General features: G+C 47.6%; 1 protein-coding gene across 1 annotated transcript in view; it reads right to left on the bottom strand.

Moving 5' to 3' along the window:
- The window catches only part of PITPNA (phosphatidylinositol transfer protein alpha), a 39,722-nt gene extending 22,900 nt beyond the window's left edge, over window positions 1–16,822 (bottom strand). The window contains exons 1-4 of the mRNA XM_074189178.1: window positions 16,707–16,822; window positions 13,227–13,257; window positions 7,174–7,319; window positions 4,626–4,717 (exon numbers count right to left, since the gene is read on the bottom strand). Coding sequence (XP_074045279.1) covers window positions 4,626–4,717; window positions 7,174–7,319; window positions 13,227–13,257; window positions 16,707–16,726 — 289 coding nt within the window. The 5' untranslated portion in view covers window positions 16,727–16,822. The remainder of the gene's footprint in view (window positions 1–4,625; window positions 4,718–7,173; window positions 7,320–13,226; window positions 13,258–16,706) is intronic.
- Window positions 16,823–17,851: the final 1,029 nt, after the last annotated feature.

Here is a 17,851-nt window from a genome sequence, read left to right on the forward strand (position 1 = left end):
CTGCACATTCCTAGCAGATGACTTCAACCCTGCTTCATGGTGATGTTGATGCCCTCCAACTCTAACACGGGGTCCTGGGAACACTCTCAACTTCTCCTTTGGAAACCTCACTACTTTTTCAGTAATTCTCTCCTCCACTCTTCCAGCTTCAGACCGAGGTCAAGCTGAGCCTCTCAGCTGCCCATCCCCTCTTTCCAATCTTACACCCTCTCATCTCCTCCAGGCCTTGCTCCATTAATCATTCCCTCTGTTCATACACAATCTCTTCTCTATTGACTCCTTTTCTCAATCTACAAATATTCTCAGGTATCTAAGAATAAAAAAACAAAACAGGAACTTCACCCTCCTAGCACCTCTTTTCCCTCCTCCACTGTCAACTCCTAGAAAGAGTAGTCTATACACTCACTCCTCCAAACTTCCTCACCACCCACTCACTATTCGGTTCTTGCAAACTGACTCCAACCTCCACCACTCTACCAAAACATTCTCTCCATGTTCACTCTTTACTTTATTGCTAAATTCAAAGGTATTTTCTTTTTCCTTTTACTTCCTGATCCTCATGACATGACAGGCAGCAGAGAGTATTATCTTCTTCATGATGCCCACTCCATCTTCATGGTATTTATATCCCTGGGCCCTTTTGAGTTCCTCTATGTCTGTTCTTCATCCCTGACCTGTGGATCTCCCCTTTTCTGTCCTTGAAGATCCTCTTTTCTCTATGTATTCATTCTCACAGCTCCATTTTTGATGTCTATTCAGATGAATTCCAGATTCCTCTCTCTTTCTCTCTCTCTCTGTCTTCTCCTCCCCCAACCCTGAAAAGCACCTAGTATGTGTTAGTGCCCCACCCACCCCCCCTCGCCACAAAGGGCCTGATAGCTGTCTCTGAATGACCTTCAGCCTATCATTTCCAAACTGAAATTCCACCTGTTTTCCTCAAACCAATACCTTCTTTAGCTAATTTTTCTACTTCTTTGAATAGCATTAGCAGCTTCCAAATCACCCAGGGTTATGACCATGAAGTCAGCTCTGAGGCTCGCTTTCCCCCAACTGCCATCTGTATTTTGTTGCAAGTGCTATCAATTCTCTTCCTTCAGCAGCTCTCCTATCTGTACCTCACCATCTCTAGTCATGATGTTTCCTTCATCCAAGCCCTCCCTTTTTCTTCCCCACAATGTTCCAACAATCCCTAAATTCTCTTACTTTCAATTTATACCAAGTACCACTGTCCAAGTAATTTTCCAGATGCAATGTCCTGATAACACCACAACTCTACTCCAAATCTTCATTAGCTCTTCATTTCCCACCAAATAAGATACAAATCCTGCTCTTGGCATTCCAAGATCTCCACATTAATTTTTGCAGCCTTATCTCATGAGTCCCCTCTTCATACTTTTTCCTAACTTGATGCAGTTAGAGAAACCTAGCTGTTTCCAAAAGATGTTCTCTCTAGAACCAGCTGCTCCTTCTCTCCTGTCCCCCAACACTGTGGGCCAGGAAGAGTGGGTAGACTCCTGACTCCTCACTGAAAGTGGTTTCAGACCCTTTCTCTGCCATCATTACTCCCTTGGAGATTCACTCCAACTCTAGCTATCAGCCAGGCCAGATTTTTGTTGCCATGATCATCTGGTCTCCAGGTCACCCTCCCTCCTTTCACAAGTAACTCCAGGGCCTCTACTTTCTTCTTCCATTCCATTCATGTTCAAAGGACCCAACATTTAAGGCCCTCCCCAACTTGGCTGCTCCTTCTCCTTATTTCATGCTATTACAGGAACCACTCAAATTCAGTACTCCATTTCTTGATGCCACAAATTTGCCCAGACCACTCTCTCCCTTCTTGGAATGCCTTCCTTCCTCAACTCTTAGAATCCTGCTTTTTCAAGGCTCAAGTCAGGCACTTCATAGAGAATACCCTCATTCCTAAATTGTCTATATTCTTTCTACCTCTCAATTTTTCTTGTGTGATATACATATACATATATATATATGTATATATATATACATATATATATGTATATATATATATATATATATATATCAGTATATTTGCCATATGTATTATGCCTTCCAAATGAAATGGAAGCTCATGGGAAAAGACTTCACCATTTTTGTTTTTATATGCTAAGGACCTAAGACAGTGGCTTCCAGATACTGGGTGCTTAATAAACACTTATTATCCTCTTCACTTATGTGACATTCCACCTATCCTGGACCAGTCTCTGTTCCCTCCATCTTTTTTTTCCCTGTCCTATGATCTCCAGTCTCCATACCTTTGCCTTTTCCTGACTTTCACTTATTTAAGTCTCTATCTTGAGGGCCCATTTCAGGAAATACCTCTTCCATGAAATCTTCCTTGACCCTATCCTCCTCTTCCTCACACATTTCCATTGCATTTCTCAAGGTACCTTTTGCATCCTAATTATCTGGAAACATGTCTTGTCCTTGATGGCAGGGCTTGCAGTCTACCTTTGTTACCCCATGGCCTAGCACAGTGCATTACACAGAGTAGGCATTTAATGTTTGTTGAATTGAATTAATTTTTACTCCTTTCATTAAATAAAAGGCCTTAGGAAGTTAAGTAAAATATTGGTCCACACTACCTTAAACACCTTCCTTTTTGAACCAAATTAGAGTTAAATGTTTAGTTAAGGACTTAGATCCAAAACCCATCTGTTACCAGCCTCTAGAGAGAAATGTCAAAGAGTTCTCAAATTTATTTTTTCCAGAGAGGAAATTTCCAACCTAGATATGTCTGAGACTTAATTTCACAAAGACAGTTACTTTAGATGGATGGACAATAACCCTAAAAGGTCATCTCTCCCTTACCTACCTGAATTCTTGGCCCTTCATGTACTGCCTGGGCTACTGGGAGGCCTCAACATTTTCATTCCAAGCAGAGAACATATACTATTTCATGCCAAATTGACTCAGGTTATTTACAGATTATGCCCTCGCCCAATGTTCTTGGATACCAGGGAAAGTCACCTTTGGCCAAGGCCAGACACACCCAGTCATGTTTCAAGTCATCTTTTAAGAAAATTTGCCTGGCTAGTTTCCTGAAACAGTCACTCTCTGCCCCTTGATTAGGCTGAAGTGATGACATACTCTGACTCATGGGAACTCCAGAGTCGGGTGTTCCCTCTGAAGACCTCACCCAACTAAGTTCATCCGGAGATCCATCACTCCCAAGTAACAGCCGTGTTCCGTATTCCATGTTCCACCCCACCCTTGAAGCTGGGACCAAGGATTCCAGGGGACAAAGAGCACATAGTTCTGTGACCCTTTCCCCAAATTCATGGAGTCAGCTTTGTAAGCATTCAGCAGAGAAGTTATAAACAAATACATTAATGTAATCCAGGAAGGTACAAACCAGTCCAAGAGTCCAAGCAACCAAAATGTCTAAGATCAAGAAAACATATTTTTTTAGGTTTCTGCAAGGCAAATGGGGTTAAGTGACTTGCCCAAGGCCACACAGCTAGGTAATTATTAAGTGTCTGAGGTCGGATTTGAACTCAGGTACTCCTGACTCCAGGGCTGGTGCTCTATCCACTGCGCCACCTAGCCACCCTAAGAAAACATTCTTAATGACAATATTTGTACTCATCCACACCAGTCTAAGTGTCTGGAGGCCAATAAGGAATTATTGCTCAGGGCTGTGGATAAGAGCTGGGGGATAGTGACCACGGACCAGTCCAACAGTGTAGAAAAATAGGCATGTTTCAGAAGATCCTCAACTATACTAGGAAGATGACAGAAGACCTAAATCAAACTGCCACCCTAACCCCATACCCAAAGTCCAGAAATATGTTGGACACAGTAGCTGACCAAGGTCAAGATCGGAGACCTCTTTGATCATTAATGGTTCTAGAGGACCCATGGTTCCATCTACTAATTTAGAGCCATAGAATAGTCAGCCATGAGATCCAGACAATGAGGTAGGGCTTTGTTCTCCAGGCAGGGATATGTGCACCTATCTGTGTACACAGTGGTGCCCTCACACTAGCAGGTCACCACATCATCTGTTCTTAAAGGTAGAGATCTAAACAGATATGACTTTTTCCTTTGCCTCTCTCTGACTCACAATACAAGTCTAGAGATAAGAAACCAGTTTGCTGATGAAGGATTTTCAATAAGCTCTCGGGGTCAACCTTCTCTACAGTTCCTTTTCTTTTTTTAAACTTTTTTTTAATGTATTTAAGGCAATGGTGACTTGCCCGTACACACAGCTAGGGAATTATTAAGTGTCTGAATCTGAATCTGAACTCAGATTGGTCCTCCTGACTCTAGGGCCAGTACTTTATCCATTGTGCCACCTAGCTGCCCTTACAGCTTCTTTTCAAAACAAAAACATCTCAAGTTCACTCACAGATCAAGATGGATCAACTCCAAGAGAAAGATTACCGAACACAACTACTTTGATAGTTTCTACCCACCTAGTTGTCTACTCAATGCTAACCAACCAATAACAGCGCTCACTTGCCTGAAGTCAGCCTCTGGCCCCAATGTTTTCTCAGGCATCTTTTTGCTGGTCAGTTAAGGGGCAAATGAAGGCTGAAGCCAGCCCCATCTCCTCTGCCCCCCTCTAGAACCTTCCCTCCTTAGCTACTAGTCCTTCCTATACTCACCTGTTCTACAGTAGGGGTAGGCATTCCACGCTTTTTCATGAATATTCAGGGCTCCCTCTGGGGCCAGCATTCGAACAAATGTTGGTACTTTGCTGTAGGAGGGGATGGGGAAAAGGAAGGAGAGAGGAAGAAGATAGCGGACTTTTACAGTAGATTCTTCAGACCACAGCTTCAGCTTCCTGCGATGAGTCTTGGAGAGTAAGTTACCTTGAGACCCCAGATCACTTGGCCTTAAGACATAAGAGCTCACGTGTTTCAACTGAGTCTGGTTCCCCAGATCAAAACCCGTTACCAGAATAGGATGATGGTGACTGCCTAGGCACTTTTTCTCTGCCAAAACCTTCCAAAGCACAGTGGGCCTGCATTACTGAATAAACATTTACTTAACCCAGGTTGTGCTTCATAGTTCCAGAGCACAGTTCAGGTACTTTGGGAACCAGAATTCAATTCAACCAACATTTATCCAGCATTGAGCTCCTATTGTGTGTGAGGAATGATACTGGGTATATGGTTTAGGTCATTGAGAAACTTCAATCTAGAAGAAAGTCTTAAGACATGCATGTCATCCCAACAGAACACAACACATAATGGGCTGGCGATATGGGTAGAGCATCCATCACAAGTGGAGCGCAGAAAAGAGAGAGCCCTTCTGCTCAGAGGAGCATCAGGGAGGCTTCACGGAAGCAACATTTATTCTGACCTTGAAGGAGGGACCATCTCGGGGAGAGACGAGAGGGAGTGGCTAAAAGGTACAGAAGTGGTTAAGCATGTGATGTGGGCAGGAAATAGAGGACAGTTTAGTTGGAGTGTAGAGAAGCTACATGGAAATCATAGGAGGAAAAGAAAGGTTGGAGCCAGATGATAGAGGACTTGAATGTTATTCTAAAGAGTTTGGACTTAATTCAGCAGGCAGTAGGGAAAAAATAACCCAACACTGAAAAAGCCAAGGAAGCATCGTGACCAGAATTATACTTTAAGAAAGAAAGATGAAGGAAACTGCAGGCATAAATACAAAGCAAATAGAACCTAATCCTCAAGGATCTTCCAGCCCAGCAGTGTGCCAGGGTAGTTGGCAATCAGTAAAGGCCTCTACTCCAGCTTGGAACAGCCCAAGGATAGTGGGGCCAGCACGCTCTTATGCCCTCGTCCTTTGAATATGGCCAATTCTTTCCACCATTTTGGAGATGCCGCTGTGATGCTCCTGGAAGTTAAAGTTTGTGAGCTGCCCAATACAAAACATCCTGTTCTTTCCAGCTCTTCCAATACTACTCCTATGAATGGCTGATCAGGGCATGGGTCATCTTCCTAGGATCTTTATCTGATACGACAGCTCATCCAGGCTTCAGGAGGCAACAATTGCTTGAGAACCTAAGGTCTGTGTGAAGAACAAGGTAATCCTAAACATAGGCAAACAAGAGGGTCAGCGACTCTTTGCAGGTTGTATGCCAAAATGTCAAATAGCCTTTTATTCATTTCCTCATGGATAAGAGAAGTGATTGAAAACCTTTAAGTCTCTTCTTTATAAGCATGTGCTTTAGGGGTGGGATCATACAAAGGAGAACAAGTAGTGGCGTCCACCTGAGGACCAAGCAAATATTCTCTACATTCCCATGTTAGTCCCGAAATCACAGTAACCTCCCAAATATCAATTCCACTGCTGAGCTTTGGAAGTCTCCTTTAAAAATGCAAATCGTAGAGGATAGGGAGAAGGATGAGATGGAAGTACCACCCCTTGTAATCAGTTAGCACCTTATTAGTCATGTGATCATCAAAGGAGATAAGAGCTAGAATGGAACACCAGTTCAACCATAACTAACATTTTGATAGCAGTTTATAGTCTGTTTCAGCACTTTCTTCACAATAACCCTTTGAGGTTAATAGAAGTGCCCATAGGCACCTGAGGGTAGGGAGAAATGCCTAAGGGAAGGAGAAAGGGCATTGATCAGAAAAGAGGGAGGACAGCAAAAATATGCTTAGCCTGCCTCCTAAATCTTGCCTAGGACTAACTAGTCTCTCTCTCCTCAAGATCACCTCACTAACACATGTGCCAAATATCACTGTCCTAGCAACTAGACCACTTTAAACTGGAATTGAACAAAATGAATTAAATTTAAATTCAGCTTGGAAACTATCAATTCACTGTTGGCTTTTGTTCCAGTTTAATAGCTGTAGAATAGTGTTGATAGCCAGTTCCAGTTCAGATGGATTCATCAGACATTTCTTAAAAGGATCCTGGTGCAACAAATTCATTTTCAAATTCAACAAACATTAATTTCACACCTACTGTGTTCAAAGCACTGTTTGTCACTCAGGATGTTCCACAAATTCATGGGGATCCATCTTTTGGATTTACATTTCAGTTCTAGTCCCTACTCTCGATGCTTGCTCCTCTCAGGCAGGCTGTGCAGAAAGGATCCCAAGATCATCCTGCTGACGCCAGGCTCGTTACTCTGACCCCAAGCTTGCTACTCTTACTTTGGGCCAGCTTTCAGATACCTTGGCCAACAAAGCCCTTCCAACTCCCTCAGTGGACACGTGGCACACCTACCTCTGTAAATGGTAGATCTTGTGGGTGTACTGGCCTCTCTCACCATCCTTCTCATAGGGCTCATTGACCAGGACTTCCACACCTTCACCACCACCAGTCTCATTCTTACTGGCCTCTGCCACCGAATACAGCTGACCTACCTGGTACTGAAGGAAGAAAGAAACAGGAATTTAAATGAGGGCTAATGGCTTCTTGGTAGTTAAACACCAACTTCCTTGGGCCCAGAAATATAAAAGACTATCTAACTAGATCATTCTTCAGCACATGAGGCTGGGGAATGTTACATCCAAGTCGTCCAAGAGGTCAACAAGGACCTTGCCAAGAATTCTTCCAAAGTAACTGAGACGAGTTGCCCCAGAGAAGTTGGCACATACACCCATGGAGCAGTTATATGTCTTAGCAGAAAACTTGCTTGTTTCCATGCTTCCTATTTCTCCAAAAATCCACCAAGGCTGTCCCTAGGAATGACAAGGACCAAGAACCACCTAGTGAATAGATTCCTGGGACTCCAGGTCATATCTGCCCTGAGGGCTCTCCCTAGAGTTTTGCTCCAAACTCTGGCAGGGTCAGAGTGGTAGTAGCTACAAGGTCCTCACTCTGTTCACTTAAACAGAACCCCAAGGCCTCACCTCTCAGCGAAGTGCTCTATGAGCAGCTCCTTCCCACCTGATACACCTCTTTTTGGTCTCCAGTGTCAGGCTCCTCCTCATTCTGGAAGGTGTCCAAAGAACACCCTCAGGATCAAATAAGTCTCCTAGTCCTTTTTCAAACTCCTGAGGTCTTGCTAGATGGCACTAAAGTGACTCTCTCCACTTCCTGTAATAGCACTGTCCCATGAACTAAGATCCGCAGGCCACACTCTGGGCCTCACATCCTTCTGGATGGCTCTGAGGAGGTGACAAATGTCTAGTGTCCCTTTCCTGAGGTCACAGGCTACACTGGACAAGGTCATTTGTTTTCTCTTGCTGCTGTGAAGCTGGACTTCAGTGTTCAGGTTTGAGGCAATGATAGTTAGACCTCAAACTTTCTATCCTCCTTTATAAAGGGAACCTGCAAAGAGGGTAAGGGGAGAATGAATAAAGAGAATGGATGTACAACAGCACTAAAACTGCCTTAAGAACAAAAAAGGAAAGAAGGCCAGCCATTTGCTTCCCCATTTGTATGGGGAGGAAAAAAAAATCAAATGAGAGACTCCTCTCCATTCTTTTCCTTACAGGAAAATAAGAGCTAGGAATTTCCTCCCCTTCTCAGACTAGTAGATGACGGGGTGGTTGCCAGTGACACTACTATTCTCAATAGCAAAAAAAAAAATAGTGACTGATCGCCTTATCCTGAGCTAAGATACCAGGAGGGCAGCTGTTGTGAAGTGGTCATAGGCCATATTTCTCAGCCCAGTGGAGACAACTGCATCTGGGATTATCCTTGGCAACGGGGCTAAGTGAAAGGCAACCCTTTTTTTTTTTTTTAGGGGTTTTTGCAAGGCAAATAAATGGGGTTAAGTGGCTTGCCCAAGGCCACACAGTTAGGTAATTATTAAGTGTCTGAGACCGGATTTGAACCCAGGTACTACTGATTCCAGGGCTGGTGCTTTATCCACTACGCCACCTAGCCGCCCCTAAGGCAACCCTTTCTTGACCCCCCTGACTTTTCAGGTGAAAGTTCTACACAAAAAGCCAGAAGAATCATGAGACTTGTTAATCTCACAAAGTCCCTTCCTTCACTCCCTCTGGTGAAGAGCCAGCCCTCCCAGCTTTGCCAACCCTAAGCAACCCCAGCACTGCCAGCATGCCTTATGATACCCTAGAGATCCTACTTGGGACACACACTGAACAGAGCAGTTTGAGCAGGTGTCCCAGGATCATCAATCGGAGAAGAGCTGTGAGAACACTGGCCTGGGATAGCCCCCGCGGTAAACCAGGGGAACCGTCTGGCTGGTTGATAGGTCAAGCTGGGACCAGGGTTCCCCAGGCACAGATTAATCTTCTTTAGTAACAGTGTTTCATTTATTTGCTTCCTCTTCAGTGGCAGGAGTCAAAGGTTAGGCTCTAAGAGGATCAGCCTGTTGGGTTGGCATCTTTGCCCCTTAATCTCCCTTGATATTCTGATCCTATAATCCCAACGAGACGAGGTAAATAAGACTCAGCTTCCACCAACTTCAGAAGTGGGGAGGAAAAAGTGGAGAGAGGCTTTACCTGGAGAATCCTTAGGGAAGAACCAACTCTGTTAAGATAACCAGGGCCTGATGGGAGGTCCTTTAAACAAACAGGGGCCAAAACACCCCAAAGAGTCAGTTTCTAAACTACAAGGTCCCTGAGGCCTAAGGAGGGTCCATATCCCTGTCTTTTAGTTCTGTTCCCTTATCCCAAAGAATGGCTTCACAATTTAGCTAAGAAAAACAGGAACTCGTCTGAATTTAGCAAGCCTATTACAGGAGGAGGGTGGGGGACAAGGGTGAACACATAACTCTGAAGCACACAAAAAACACAGCGCAGCTGTTTGTTCCACCCACACAACAGTGTGAGGCTGGGCACCCAAAAAGAGATGGAGCTTAGAGATGTCTTTGGAAACAAGAAGTGAAAACGCACTCCCCACAAAGGGCAAAGGACAGGCCTTTCTCCAAATGGGAGCTGTGGCAGACACACCCAGTGTAGACAAGTGCCAGCACAATGCACCTAAACACTGAAACAGGACAGATGGTGGCTGTGCCACTCCTGTGCTGTACGGAATGATAAAAGGGACAGATTCAGAGAAACCTGGGAAGATTTTAATCATCTGATACAGAGTGAAATGAACAGAACCAGGACAATTTAGATAGTAACAATAACAACATACAGCTGGGTGGTGCAGTGGATGCAGCACTGGCCTTGGAGTCAGAAGGACCCGAGTTTTAATTTGACCCCAGACACTTAATAATTACCTAGCTGTGTGACCTTGGGCAAGTCACTTAACCCTGACTGCCTCCAGTCTCATCTCCAGTTCTGATTCTTATCTGGCCACTGAAAAAACTTAAGAGGTCCAATCAAAGCAATGACTAACCATGATTCTGGAATACTTATGATAAATGAAGCCTGCTCCTTGAGAGGGCTGATGGATTCAGGATACAGAATGAGACAGACACTTTTGGACACAACTAATGGGAGAATTCATTTGCTTGACTGCATATTTGTTACAAGGGTTTTTGTTTTTGTTTTTTCAATGGAAGAGGAAGGTGAGAGGGAGAGAAACCAGATTTTTGTTCATTGAAAAAAATAAATTTAAAACAAAACAAAACAAACAACTTATACAAGATGGAAAAGATTCTGATGAGATGTATACAGCACATAAAACTCCTCTTCCTAGGAAATGCCAAATTCCTCCTGGAAGATGAGACCCTCAAGATATTCCTGCCCCTGGGTCCACCCCCCCCCCCCAGCAAGGAACTGAATCAGGGTATTGAGAAAGAGGACATTTACAAAGGTCTCATTTCTCATCATTCTTCCTCAAACTTACAAATCCAAGAATTCCCATCCCATGATTCAGGACAGCCTTTCACTTCAGAAAGCAGATGTGAGTGACCACATGATGCTCAACTGAATTCATGGAATACATCCACTATCGTCAGAATGGGGCAATGGACACTGATCCAACATGCTTCTTGCTTCTTCCAGTGTCAGTAAAACCTGTGCTTCCTTATCCTCTCTATGAGGGCCTTTCTTAGGTTCTCTAAGGGAGACACATGACCAGCAAGGTGGGCAAAAAGGAGACCCTTCCCTCTCCTCCTTTCTCTATCTAGGACCTGGGCCAGGCACCTCTCTCACTCCTCTCATCTAGCTAGCCAAGTCACCTCAGGAGACCAAAGTAAATCTAACAAGTTCAGCCTCCTGTTGACACTGCCCTCTCACCCCAACTCTGACCCTTTTTTTTATTCTAGCAGATAAAACCAAATGCTTTCATAGCCAATCCTGAGTAAAAGAAGTTATTTACTCTGCAAACATCAGACTCTATAATAAGCAATTAGCTTTTGGGCAGTAATAAAGTAGAAGGAACAAGGCCTTGGAATCCAAGGACTTGGGTTCAAATTCCGGCTCTGGTGACCCTGGGCAACTCACTGCTTTGGACCTCACCATACTCAGATATAAAGTGATAAAGTGGCTCTTGAACTTATGGCCCCTTCTAGCTCTAGAATCCCGTGACCTCATTCTGTCTCTCCATGACCTGGCACCTCTTCAAAGGGCCCAGGAAACAATCCAACACCTTCCATTTGCAAGAGGCCTTCCATCACCCAGGAAAAGGGCCCTAATATCCAGGTGTCTTTGTCAGGCCCCAGCAGAGGACTCTGGTATTTCTGGTTCCTGTAGGAACAGCCTCAAGGCAGAGAGAAGGCCAGGTCATGGAGAAATTACTGGCCTCTCAGAATTATGTTAGAAGGTTTGGCCATTACCACCCCCCACCAAAGAAAGTCCAGAGCGCCTCCAGGATACAGCTCCCTCTAAACCGAGGATGTTTCATAGGCATTCTCTGCCATTTATCTGGTACTTAAAAACTACTGGGCAGGACATGTATTTTTATGTCCTAACCAAAATTCTTGTGTCGCAAATGAAGGTGACACAATTCTTCCTGTAGAATTGGACAACAGCTACTCACTATTACTGATGGAAAAATGTGACCGTCTGAAAACATTCATTATGTACTCCATCTCTCCTCCAGGCAGAGTACCTCCATTCCCTTAACCCGGGGCAGGAGGGTCCTTAACCATTTTTTGTGTTTTGGATCCCTTTGGTAGCAGTCTGGGGAGGCCTATGGACCTCTTCTCAGAATCATAATGTAAAATGCACAGGATTACAAAGGAAACCAAAAAGTTATTTTTCATCATGCCAAAGCTCACAGACCCCCTAAAATCTCTCCATGGGTCCTTGGCATGAATCCCTGCTATGACCTCCACCTTCAAAGACCTCTTTCTCCTTAGGCCTGCTTGAAGTTCCCCACAATGCTTCTCATTTGTAGAATCTGACAGTGAGCACAGTCCTCTAGGAACATCAAATTAGTACTCCTTACTCCCCTCATGGAGCATGGAAACTGCAACTGAGACACAAATGAAATGTATCTTCCTCTTCTTCATCTGCTTTTTTTTTGGGGGGGGGAGGGCTTGCCTGAGTGATTTTTTTAGAAGTATTATCTCTGTTTGTAAAGCAGTTTGTTATCAGTCAGAAACATTTCTGATAAGTATCTTCCAAAGGTAAGGATGGGTGCGGTTCCAGATATGACTGCACTAGGGCAAGCTTGTGCAACTAGCCTCCCCCCTTCCCACCTGCTCCCTTCACACTCCACCGGCTTTCATTCTCTGGGGTGGGCCTAAGGCAGTGACCTCCCCTGAAGGTCTATTGCTCGGCACTCAAAGTTGGAAAGGAGAGCAGGAGGAAGAGGAGAGGAGGCAGCCTCAGGGAGGACATCTGCTGAGTCAGTTCTCTAACAGAAATCTCCTCTGGCTGACTTGGCCAGAACATCCCATAACCAGAAGCCAAGTGGGTAAACCAATCACCTTCCGTTTCATTCTCTTCCCTCTGAAACAGACTTAGACGCTTTCACTTCACCCTCAGGGAGCCTGGAGGATCCTTGCACAGTCTTTTCCCAGTAAATCATCTTGGTTTGTCACACAAATACAAGGTGTTTCTACAGACTAAGTGACTGACATCTCAGGGAGATATGTGACAGTGACATACCTAAGAAGGAGTCCCTCGTTAGTCCAAAGCCAGAAATAGGGACTGGTTTTATTTTAGGAGTAACCCCCCCCCAATCACACCTGGCTAGCTTGGGGCTAAGCCAGGAGAGTACCCAGGCCCGGCCCTTAGTGTTGAGAATAAGAGATCTCAATGGATGCAAAGTGATCTTTTAACTGAAGCTGGGCCAGCAACAGTCAAAATGAGCACAGCTCATTCCTACTTTTGGGGAGAGGTCACCAGTCTGAATAGTGCAAATTCTAACTCAGTTGACCAGAGAGAAACACACACACACACACACACACACACACACACACACACACACACAAACCGAGGATATCAGGAAAAAAGACTTACCTCATCTACAGACACAGGCAGGACAACTCGACTGTAAGAGAGGGAAAACAAGGTATCAACTTCAGGTCCTGGAACTCATACAAGACTCTTAGATCATCAAAAAGTATTTAAGGCCTCAATTAGATGACACCATAATGTAAAAGAGAACTATATGGAAGGGAACCAGCTCTGTCCTCGAGGAGATTCCAATAGAAGATACACTGTGACCTCCTGGCACATTCATTTGGGGTTCCAGGGGCCTCATCTATGCCTCACTGGGAACCTCTCCTGCCAGCACATCTGGAAGTGCCTCCTTCCCATTAGCAAAACAGAAGAGGCCAACTTTGGTGGGTTGCAGAGCCCAGAGTGAAGAGCTTTGCTGACTCCCTGAGGTCTGGGCTTGCAAGCTCCCACCTGTTAGGTAAGGAACCTTCTCCATCTGAGGCCCCAAAGCAGCAGCTCTGAAATCATCCAAAGACAGCCCGCCCAACTTCTGACCATTCCACTCACCCATCACTTCCCATTGCTCCATAAAGGCTCAGCAGTACTGCTGATTCTCAAAGCACTAAAATGATGACAAACCAAACCCCTTGGGGGAACATTTCATTCTCAACCATACACTGACCAAATACCTCTAACCAAACAATCAATCATTCCACCTGAAAGATCACAGTCCAGCCAAGGTCAAGTAGTTGTGTCCAACCTATGGAATCCACCTTCCAAGAGCTGTCCAAAATCAACTAAACCAGTTACTTGCGTTTTCTTCCTTCTTCCATTCTGCTGGTGAGAATGGCGATGAGGGAGCAAAAAGAAGCCTGAGGCCTAGAAACGATTCACAAATCAGCTAAAACCCACTGACCAAGTAACCAAGATCAAAAGCTACTTAAGCTTCCCATGCAGCTTGCAGAGTTCAGACTTGTCAGACTTTTTGAGGTTTACAATTAGTCTTCTTGGCAATGTAGAGAAGCCCACTGTCTACCTCAAGGGGAAGGCAATTACAGGTTGGTAATGACAACACATACTTTGGACCTACTGAGCCAGTATAGAGCCTTGGTTTTCAATTTCTAGGGCTCAGAGATAGACATTAAAACCTTCTGCAGGGGCAGCTAGGTGGCGCAGTGGATAAAGCACCGGCCTTGGAGTCAGGAGTACCTGGGTTCAAATCCGACCTCAGACACTTAATAATTACCTAGCTGTGTGGCCTTGGGCAAGCCACTTAAAACCCCATGTGCCTTGCAAAAAAAAAAAAAATCTAAAAAAAAAAACTTCTGCACCTTGCAAGTACCTAGTTAGGCTCCATCCATAAAAGCAGGGGCAGTGGCTCTCCTCAAACCAGTGAACAGACAGTTCACTGTTATAGTACAGGCCCATGGAGACCTCCAGGAGAAGGCGGGAAGCACACATGGGGGGGCAGTGAACAAAACCCCCAGAACCAAGCAAGAGGAGCAGACTAAACCAGATGGGGTCATAGTGGCTGCTGTTAGGTAAATAAAGAACCAGGAACAACTCAATATAAATAATCCATTTTATTGGATAGTGTCGCTGACACTTCCCTCTCTGTAGAGAAAGCAAACACCATAGAAATACTCTTAATTTGGGGGCAACCCTTAAAAAAGGAAACTTCTTAGAAAACAAGGGATTTTCAATTTAAATACAGTAGGGAAAAGCACATTCAAAACTTTGTTGAAATTAGACCATGAGGTCTTCCGTTTGAGGAATCACCAAAAAAGTCAGTAATAGCAGCTCACAGAGCATCAAAGCTCAGAGGCTGGTGGGCTTCCCTAAGCTAATTCCTGCCTGGACAATCTAGAGCTGCTTCTGTTCCAGATCTAGAACCATTCATTCTCTCCTCTGCTATTGGGATATGAAGCCACCTTTCCTGTGCTGGAGAGGACAAAGGAAACTGAGCATCCAAAGCCAGGTTTTGGAGACTCAAACGGGTGTCCTATGAGTGTATGACCTTCACTCTGATCCTACTCAAAAGAACTGCAGCACTGCAGTTATGGCAAAGTAGCCCAGACCCCTCCTCCTCTGAGCATCCACACATACATGGCCACATGCAGAGCACAGGTCTAAAAGGAAATGTAGATGGATGGGTGCTGCTGCTGCCCCACTGGCCTCCTGAACCAGAGATCAAAGAACAAACAGAGAGAACTCCTCTTCGGAAAGTGCTCCGGCCACTTCCAGGCTCACCCTCCCTATAAAACTCCCAACCGCAGCTGACTGCAGGTTCCTGCAGCGCTTTGTTACAGAAGGACCAAGGGAAAGACGGTCAGCTTGGAAATGAAGAGTTAAAATTCCAAATTTGCCCAAGCCTTCTTACAACTCCCTGTCCTCTGGAAAAAAAAAATCACCCAGGAAGCATTTTCCATCTTTTCCTCCTCTCCACACTCACAAAGTAAATCTCTAAGCACAACCTGGATTCTGTCCCTGCAGACCAGACTCAAAAGGAGCCCAATTCCAGGGACTGTGAGGCACCAGGGTCTCCCCTTTGTGAATAAACCAAGGGCCCTCCTGAAAGGAGGGAAACACCCCAAGACTCCCACAATCCACCTGCATCTACCTTGCAAGGTACCGGAAGACTCGGCCCCAGCTCCTCACTTCAATATCAGTCATTTCTCTGCCCCTGTCCCCTGCAGCCCCCTTGCTCTCCCCCTCCCAAAGACGGTCCCTAATTTCCACATCCATCACCTTTGAAGATGGCTCAGAATGAGAAGTAGCAACCCTGTTCCCAGTGCTCAGGAGATGGAGAATGTTAACATCCTCACCCGGCCTGGGTCCCAGAAGCACTCACTTCCCTTCCCTGAAGTGCCCACAAGGGCCATGGGCACCAAGCATTATGGGCTGCCCACTTACTCCCCTCTATAGAAGGACGGCCCCTTTCATCCCCTGGGGGAGCTGTGTCTGCTCTCCCCCTTGGGCCAAGGGGCCCCCCCAGTCCGGCCCTCCGATGAACCCCTTGTCCTAATTCCTTCCCAACGCGAGGCTCCTCCACATCCCTTCCAACTCTTGCCAGTGCCCTCCCCCCCGAAATTCCATCACACTCCGGCCCGTGTCCCGGCCAGGTCACCCCCGAGCCTCTGGCCAGCGCCCCCCCTTACCTCCCGTGACCCCCAAGTGCCTTCCAGGCACTCCTCCCCCCATCCTTCTCGGTGACCCCAATCTCCCCTCTGCCTCGGAGGCGCCTCCCTACCAGACCTCTGGCCTGCCCAACCCCCCAACGACCTCTGCCGAGCCTCCCCTGTCCCCCAGCCCTGCCCCGGGGGGCCTCGGCCTTGCCAGCAGCGGGCCCCCCCGGCCCCGTCCTCCTCCCTGCGGCGCCCCAGCTCTCCTCCCGGCCTTCGGCACCCCCAGCTCCGCGAGGCCCCCTCCCCCATCGGCCCCCTGCCCACCCCGGCCCTCAGGCTCTCCTCCCTCCCCCGCCCCGACTGAAAGGGGCTCCGGGGCCCGGGCCAGCGCCCCCCGGCCCCGCGGCCCCCCGGGCCCGGCCCGGACACTCACTACTCCTTGATCAGCACCATGTCTGGGCCCGGGCTCGGGGCGGCTGGCCCGCGTGGCGGCGGCCGCTCTCGCCTCGGCTCGGCCCGGCTCGCCCTGCCCGGCTCGCCCGGCCCTGCTCCCGCCGCCCGTCCCGCCTCGGCTGCCGCCGCCCGGGCTCCGGTTCCGCAGCGCCGCGCGGGGGGCGGGGCGTCTCTGCGGCAACCGGCGCGTCACGCACGCCAGCGCCTGACGTCACCGCGGGGCCCGGCCCGGGAGCCTTAAAGGGCCCGCGGCCCCGGAGAGCCGGACTCCAGCTCGCTTCTCCTGGCTCCGCCCCCAGCCCGCCCCCTCAGCCCCCGGGAGCTCCACGCTGCCCCCCGGCTCGTGGGTTCCGATCTCCCTGCATCCTCTGCCCCCCTGGCTCGTGGGTTCCGATCTCCCTCGCATCCTCTGCTCCCCTGGCTCGTGGGTTCCGATCTCCCTCGCATCCTCTGCCCCCCTGGCTCGTGGGTTCCGATCTCCCTGCATCCTCTGCCCCCCTGGCTCGTGGGTTCGAAATCTCCCTCGCATCCTCTGCCCTCCTGGGTTCAGATTTCCCTCGCATCCTCTGCCCCCCTGGCTCGTGGGTTCCGATCTCCCTCGCATCCTCTGCCCTCCTGGCTCGTGGGTTCGAATCTCCCTCGCATCCTCTGCCCTCCTGGGTTCCGATCTCCCTCTCATCTTCTGCCCTCCTGGGTCCTGCGTTCCGATCTCCCTGCATCCTCTGCCCTCCTGGCTCGTGGGTTCCGATCTCCCTGCATCCTCTGCCCTCCTGGCTCGTGGGTTCGAATCTCCCTCGCATCCTCTGCCCTCCTGGGTTCAGATTTCCCTCTCATCTTCTGCCCCCCTGGCTCGTGGGTTCCGATCTCCCTCGCATCCTCTGCCTTCCTGGGTTCCGATCTCCCTGCATCCTCTGCCCTCCTGGGTTCAGATCTCCCTCTCATCTTCTGCCCTCCTGGGTCCTGCGTTCCGATCTCCCTGCATCCTCTGCCCTCCTGGCTCGTGGGTTTGAATCTCCCTCGCATCCTCTGCCCTCCTGGCTCGTGGGTTCCGATCTCCCTGCATCCTCTGCCCTCCTGGCTCGTGGGTTCGAATCTCCCTCGCATCCTCTGCCCTCCTGGGTTCAG

Source organism: Macrotis lagotis, chromosome 5 (assembly GCF_037893015.1).
Source record: "Macrotis lagotis isolate mMagLag1 chromosome 5, bilby.v1.9.chrom.fasta, whole genome shotgun sequence".
Classification (NCBI taxonomy): domain Eukaryota; kingdom Metazoa; phylum Chordata; class Mammalia; order Peramelemorphia; family Peramelidae; genus Macrotis; species Macrotis lagotis.